The sequence below is a fragment of the Drosophila teissieri genome, chromosome 3L, assembly GCF_016746235.2.
Source record: "Drosophila teissieri strain GT53w chromosome 3L, Prin_Dtei_1.1, whole genome shotgun sequence".
Classification (NCBI taxonomy): domain Eukaryota; kingdom Metazoa; phylum Arthropoda; class Insecta; order Diptera; family Drosophilidae; genus Drosophila; species Drosophila teissieri.
The window spans coordinates 16,733,918-16,741,395 of NC_053031.1; the positions used below are offsets into that span (position 1 = coordinate 16,733,918).

Genomic DNA, 7,478 nt, shown 5'->3' on the forward strand with positions numbered 1-7,478 from the left:
ATCCAAATTCTTCACGGAGCAATCAACTCATTTTGGGCAACTTTTCTCGCCAAAGAACAAATTCTTAAACACTAAAAAATAATCTGCGAGAATCGTCTCCCAAAACTGAGGAGTTGATGGATCTGTTTTGGCTTCCTGTTTTATATATTTAAAACTATTTGTATCTTAACCGTTTGACTAGAATGGTTTGCTTTTCGTTTATGCGACTAGTTCTTGTCTTTGGAATGTTTTAACTTAGAATGCATAATGGATAAATAAATCATAGGATATATATTAGAATAAAGTATGGTGAATAAAGTAAAGTGTAATTCTGTTTGAGGTAAAGTCTTGTAACTACAAGAAATTAGATTTAGCTTGAAGGGTTTCAATGGTATCGTAGATTTTCTTTATAAATTCATTTTATTTAAATTATTGTTTTCAAGTCCGTCTGAGGTAGCATTCTTGTTATCTTTTTAACGTTTCATAATATATTTAATTTATTATTATGGTAATATTTTACTTGCGTATGCTTTTGGTTTTTTGTTTCTCTAAATATGTTTGTATAAAAAAGTACTAATGGTCATTGTACTTTTGCCCTGAGTTGTTTAAATGTTCTTAAATTTTACCTTCTGGCGTTGGTTTTCCCTCCATCTATCTGACTACCCAAAATCTGAACTTTCATGGTGTTATCTTTAACAACTTTATATGTACACATTGTGCGCTGGAATTAATATGCTTTAGTGAAGACATTTCCTTGGATATAACTTGGTTCAGATACGGCTAATGTAAGAGTGTGTTCTAGAGGATATTTAAAGGAAGTGAAGCTCTCCAGGGCCATTGTTTAAAAACATCCTAAAAGTGTAGTCTTCGCTATAAAGGTTTTCATTTTGATTTTGATTTTGATTTTGAGCAATTTGTTTGTGCTGAAGCTTTACCATAGCATTTTGAATACGCCATACATATGCCATATACATATGTATATGTTTCGATCCCCGCGACCGATTAGTCCTAATCTAAGCACGACAAACCCACCTCATATCTAGTTGAGAAATGTATAATTGTAATTTTGATTTTATGCCGCTACTACGATATATATTCCTTCTAAGTGGTATATATGGTACTTTTTTTAATGGGTATGGACCCTCCACTTTCTGCCTTCCCCTCGCCTAATCTATGTACGTATTTAGATTCCTCTGACCATCTCGTCTCCTCCCCTCTTCTCTGCTCTCCTCTCATCTTCTGCAACTCGTTTGCGATAGATTACTATTACGCATAGGAACTTTGATAGTTAATCACTAGAGATATATGTTATAGGTTGCGGTATGTTATGGTTAATGCTCTGTCATGCATCTATCAAAATATATAATATATATATTTTTGTATATATCTTATTTTGATGATTAGCACAGTGCTGCCAGCTGAAACGGACTTGTTCTTCTTGTGATTTATAGGCTGTAGATTTGATCAGCGCCATGTTGGACATGGTCGACTTTTGGGCTCGAGTTCGGGCTTAGATATTGATCGATTGTTGTGTTATGGATTTTGTATATATTTAAGATTAATAATGAGCTCAACTAATATGCGCACTCAGTCTTTTGTAGTTCCACTATTTTGTCTTTTTCAAGTTCCTAACTTCGTTTGCTTAACTATTTAGTGGGGGGTGTGGGAGTTCCTGGGATCGGAACACTCATCTTAAAAACGCTGAAAGTATTTTGCATATCTTGGAGTTTAAGACAGAAATTGATTCAAAAGAGCGAAAGTTTCTTTAGAGTGTCCCAATCCCGTGACTTTGTGGGGCTTCTTTGTTTGGTTTCTATGGGTTGAACTTACGCTGGCAACACTATACCTGTTGCATGTGGCACCTTTAGGCAGGTGTTAGCCGGAAGCTGAGCGTGGCCGACTCCGAAGCGCGAACGCGGACGGGCAGGTACACCAGGGCAGGTGCGAACTGCATCTCGGAGTCCGCGTCGGCGGGCTGCAGGTGGAAGGCCTGCATCTGATATGCTTCCTCTGCCCCATCCGGCTGGGCGTAGCTGGCCGGCTTGCCAGTGCCGTTGGCCAAATCCCCGCAGCCCTCAAAGGGCGAGGTGGCCGCCGACCGATGGACGCCAGTTGTACTGCCCAATGCATTTGGCGTCGTTGGGGGCTTGGAGGTGGATCGACGGCGTTGAATCTTGGGCGAAGTTGAGCTGGTTGCCTTTGGAGAGGAGGCGGGAGGAGATCCTGCCCCAGTTGAGGGGGAACGAGATGCGACCTTCGGTGCTGAGGTGCTGAGATTGGTGGGCTCCAGAAGGGGCTCTGTTTCCTCGGACTTGCTAGGAGGAGGTGCCACCACGGATTTGTTGGACTTGCTGCGCGATTTACCCGAACTTCTAGTGGGTTGTGGTGGCGGCGTCTCCATGGGCAACTCCATGCCCTCACCGCCGTTGTTGAGCAGAGCATGCGATCGCTCGTGGATGAACAAGAAGGCGTAGTAGGGCGTGGTGAAGGGGCACAGTGAGCACTGGTACTCCTTGAACCTGGCCGCCTGTTCGCCAAACATTCCGGGCAATGGAAGTGGCGGCATCTTGGGCATCTGCTGCTGTTGCATTTGGCCAAAGAGGTGCTGGGCATTGAGATTTTGCAGGGCCTGGGCGAGATTGGGAGCGGTGTTTCCGGCTCCGGCACCCGCTGCTCCTGGGTTGCTGCCACTTCCGTTGGGAATCTTGAGCGTGGGACTGTTGGGCTTGCTGCGCGTCGAGGATTGGGTAGTTTCCATTTCCCGGAGGCGTTCCACGCCGGCGGTTCCGTGTTCGTTCATCAGATGCGATCGCAGCCACTTGAAGCTGCGGAATTGGCGAGAGCAGAGTGGGCACACCTCGTGGGCAGAGTTGGATGAACTGCCGCCACTGCCCTCCACTGTGGGTGGGGAGACATTGAGGTCCTGATCCTGCTGCGCTTGCGATGGCTGTGATGCTGATGCGGCTGCTGCGGCGGCTGCGTCCAGCTTGACTCCATTCTGACCCCTCGGCTGTGGCAGTGGGGATCCCTCCTCGATGATGCCATGGGTGTTGTGCTTGTGCACGCGCAGGAAGTACTTGCTGCACAGCTCCTTGTTGCATATGTTGCACACCACGCCACCGATCTGGGCGCCATTCTCAATCTCGATGCCGTGCATCCGCTGCATGTGCGTCTTCATGAAGTACTTGTTGCACAGCTCCTTGTTGCAAATCTCACAGTAGCTGCTCGTGGGTGTTAGGGTATAGGGTGGACGATTTCCAGCGGGAGCGGCTGGGGTTCCGGGTCCGCCCGCTGACGGCGCCACTGGGCGCTCGGGTGTGAAGAAACCCTCGCGCAGGGGACTTCCGCTCAGCCCTCCGTTCCTGCCCAAGTGCACCTCGGCGATATGTTGCTTGAATTCCTGGGGTGTGGCAAAGTCACGATCACACTGCTGGCAGCGCAGATCACAACCTGGCGGGGATCTGGCTCCTGGGGCCGGCGGAGTTTGCGGATTTCCCTGGGCATGGTACAGACTGGCCATGGGATGTGGGGCCTGCTGATCGGGCAGTGGAATCGGTATGGGCATGGGCAGTTGCATCTGGCCAGCATGCTCGGTCATCAAGTGAGCCCTCAAGGTATACTGGTTCTCCTGCTCCAGGCCACACAGATGACAGGGTAGCGGGCGTTTGCCATTGATGTCGTTCAGTTGCTGCAGCATGGACTGCAGCTTCTGAAGATTCTGCAAGCCCACCACCGATCCATTCAGCTTATCCTCGTCGTATCCCTCCGGCGGTGTCTGTCCCTGCTCCAACTTGATCCTCTTGCTGGGCTGTTCTGACTCCGTTTCCGCTTCCGGCTCGCGCTCCTGCTCCTGCTGATCCATTGTGGCTGCCGCTGCCTTGGCCAGCATCAGATTGAGTGGCATAAAGGGCCAAGCACTCGCCATCTGGGCTTCCTCCTTGCCCCCTGGCTGTGGTGCCAAGTCTTCGGGTGGCACAAACAGACCGTGGCGCTTCCACTTGTGAGTGCGTAGGAAGTACCGATTGGCATACTCGCGGTAGCAGAGCTCGCAGAAGAAGTCGGGGAACTGGACGCCTAGGCGACGAAGCTTGTCCGGATTGAAGTTCGAATCCTTCGCCTGCTGCTGCAGATGGGAGGGCAACTTTCGTGGCGGCGGCACAAAGCTCAGCTCCTCCTGCTCCAGGGTGAAGTCCTCGCGGAAACCCTCGGGCAATTGATAGGGCTTGATCTCCGCTTCCTGTGACATTTCCTGCTTTATAGTCGGCTGTGGTGGCTCGTTGGGACTTCCCCTGTGCGATTGCGATTGCATGGGTGCCTGGGAGTTGGGTGAAACTTGGGCAGCTGGTGGAGCCTCATGCTGCTTGGCGCGGTGGCGACGCATGGCGAATATGTTGGTGAAACGCTTGGAACAGATGTCGCAGTGCACTGAGGCCACGGGATTCGATGCTCCGCCAGCTGGTGTGGGATCCTGCTTCGCCACTTGGGCCTCCCGCTGCAGCTGGAACATTTGACTCATGGAACTCATGCTGGGATTGGGGTGACCACTGTTATTGTTGTTACTGCTGGTGATGCTGTTGTTGTTGTTATTGTGGTGACTGGAGGAGTTGCTGGTGCTCGATTCGCCCACGGGATCGAAGATGCCGTGCTTGTTGGCCTTGTGCGTCTTGAGGAAGTACTTGTTGCAGAACTCCTTGTTGCACAGCTCGCAGTAGGCCTCGGGATTGAAGATCCTCAGTGGAGGGCGGTTCAGGCCATCCACGCCTGGAAACCCGGACATGCCGAGCAGTGGCAGGTAGCCCGCTGGTCCCAAGGCTGCCTCTGGTGGAAAGGGAAAGGCAGGCGGCATTTGTGGCCCGTGTGGGTGATGCTGCGCCTGCATGGCCTGGAACCAGTGCTCCTGCTCCCGCTCCAAGTCCTTGCCATGACCATTGGTAAGGTCGTGCTGCATATTCTGCTCCTGCTGCGGACTGGGAATGTCGGCGCGCTCCAGCTTCACCTTGATGGAGGCCAGGAAGTCAGCGGGATCCTGATCGCCGGACCTTTCCTCGCCGTGATCCTGCAGCATGTGCAGGCTCAACTTGAACTCGGTCTCGAAACTCTCGCCGCACTGCTTGCAGTAAGTGTGGTATGGGTTTTCGCGCTGCTTGGTGGATTCTGATATGTCTGCCATGGCTTCCGCTTCCGCTTCCTCTCCCGTTTCCGGTTGCTCCTCCGCTTGCTTCTGGTGCTGCAGCATTTCGAAGGTCTCCTTGAGCTGCTCAATCGACTTGGGTAGGAACATCTTCGACAACTTCTCCTCGAAGTCCACGGTGGAGGAGTCTGCTTTCTTTTGACCCACTTCACCAGTGGGTTCTCCACTCAAATTGAGGGCCTCCAAGCGACTGGGATTGTGCTGCTTGCGACGCTTCTTGGCCGCATCACTTAGGGCCTCCAGGATCTGCAGCTGCATGGCTGCCGCCATGGTGGCCATGTTGGCATCGCCAGCCTCCTCCTCCGCATCCACATCCTTGCGCCCATCCTCCGCCTCCTCCAATTGGTCCGCCTCATTTGCTCCGCTTCCCGCTGGCTTCGGCTCCAGTTCCAGCTCCATTGCCGGCACCAAGTGGGCGACGGGTGAAGAGCTGTCCACTCCTCCTGCTCCTGTTGCTCCTCTGGTTGTGGCTGACGTGGCTGTGGGTGTTGCTCCTGCGGCTTCATGTGGATTGTTGCTGTTGTCGCCGCTGGTGTGGTTGTTCCTGTTCGTGTTGAGTGTCGATGAGTTGGAGACGTCGGAGAGAGCAGTGTCCTCGCTGCTCAGATCTGGCGGTGGGGTGGCATATATGGATGCAGCCATTTTGGATGATATTACTGCGGGGCAGGGGAAGAAAGACGGAGAGGGAGAAACATTGTAGTGGAGAACTTTTTAATTGAAGTCGAAGCCATGCTAGCGGGCGGTCTTTTCGATAAGGAATGGGACAAGGGTTATTTATGTGCATGTATGTAATATAGTCACCATATGCGATGGATTAAAGAAATCCCTAAATAACAAAAAAAAAACAGTTTCAAACCAATATGGAATAGTTAATAAACAACGGAAGAGTTCTAAACCCACTTTCATATTTTTGTTTAGTAGTAAGGAAAGTGATTTATTTTTAATAGGCAATCAAGACTAATACTTTTTCCCAAAAAGTACCTCGTCTTCTTTTCAAATAGTTCGACTAAATGTAATAATCTTTCTAGCAACAGGAAACAGAAACCAATTCCTTTTCGCTACTAAATCCACTTATTCACAAGTCCCTTTATTCTTTTCCAGTGTATGTACATAACGAATGAACTGAGGCTTAGATCGCATTACTTTTGCCAAGAGAAAAAACGTAAAAAGAACGCAGAATATTTGGTGAAGGATTCCATTCAATTTTAGTTTGGCTTCAACTGAATGCCACTCAAATATTTCTCCTGCACACACACACACACAATCGCCTAAGCCCGCACACACACGCAGAATATTTGTGTCTCATTTCCGTATGCGCTTAATTTCATTTTTCTGCTTCTGTCCGCCTCCTGCTGCCTCCTCTCCATAATCATTATTCCCACCCACAATGCCCCACCACCACCCACCTCCCACACTATTTTGCTGTGGCTACACTTTTTCATTTTTGTGCAAATTCTATGAAAAATTTTTCCATTATATATATATACATATGTATAGCTTACACATAGGGGGAAGGAAACTTTTTTCCTTTTTGTTTGTTTACTATGAGCCCCAGCTGCCACCCACTAACACACATACACACAACCCCATTGTGGCGCACACGAAAATTTATACAAAGTCATCCGATTTAAGGAATACAAATTTTGCTTATTTTCTTGTGCCCGAGTGTGTGTGTGTGGGTGTGGGTGTGTTGCTGTATGTTGGTGTGAGTGCTTGTGTGCCGCACACAGAAAACTTTTTGCGCCTCCCAACCACACGGACACACAAACACACAGGCACTCAGCGATTTGCCACCCACTTTTCGCCCCCCGGCCAACACCATCACTTGAGTCAAGCATAAAACTTATAAAAATTTTCTTCAACATGACTTGGTAAAATAAATTTGATTCTCAAGGAAAGCAAAAAGGAAAATAGGAAGGAAGATGGGAAAGTGAGGGGGAAAATGCCTGGCAACAGGGAGGCAAAAATAGGCGGAGATACACACGGAGACAAATTTATGAGACACTAAGTGAAATTATCAATAATTAAAGAGCATTTTCCAATGCATAAGAATAATATATAATTATGAACAAATAAATTGATTCAAGGAAAAACCCTTCATGTGACTTGAAACTTAAATAAAATATACTTTACTAAGTCTTCTAAGAAACAAACTATAAGTTAAAGAAATAATGTTCAAAAATAATATTGTTTTAATTGTCTAAGTATGTTAAAATTCTTGTAAGAGTACATCTAGAAATGACTTGAACTTCTTTCAGTGCATGAAAAAAATTTCGAAATAAACCGAAAATTCTTTTTCCTATTTGAG

At 48.3% G+C, this 7,478-nt stretch overlaps 1 protein-coding gene across 1 annotated transcript; it reads right to left on the reverse strand.

Annotated features, from left to right (window-relative positions):
- Nucleotides 1-1,843: 1,843 nt before the first annotated feature.
- LOC122617966 lies at nt 1,844-5,812 on the reverse strand. Its single transcript, XM_043794034.1, has one exon. The coding sequence runs from the start codon at nt 5,810-5,812 to the stop codon at nt 1,844-1,846; it is 3,969 nt and encodes a 1,322-aa protein (XP_043649969.1).
- Nucleotides 5,813-7,478: the final 1,666 nt, after the last annotated feature.

Coding starts and splice junctions, on each gene's coding strand:
- LOC122617966 (XM_043794034.1), bottom strand. CDS start 5,812: ATGGCTGCATCCATATATGCCACCCCACCGCCAGATCTGAGCAGCGAG.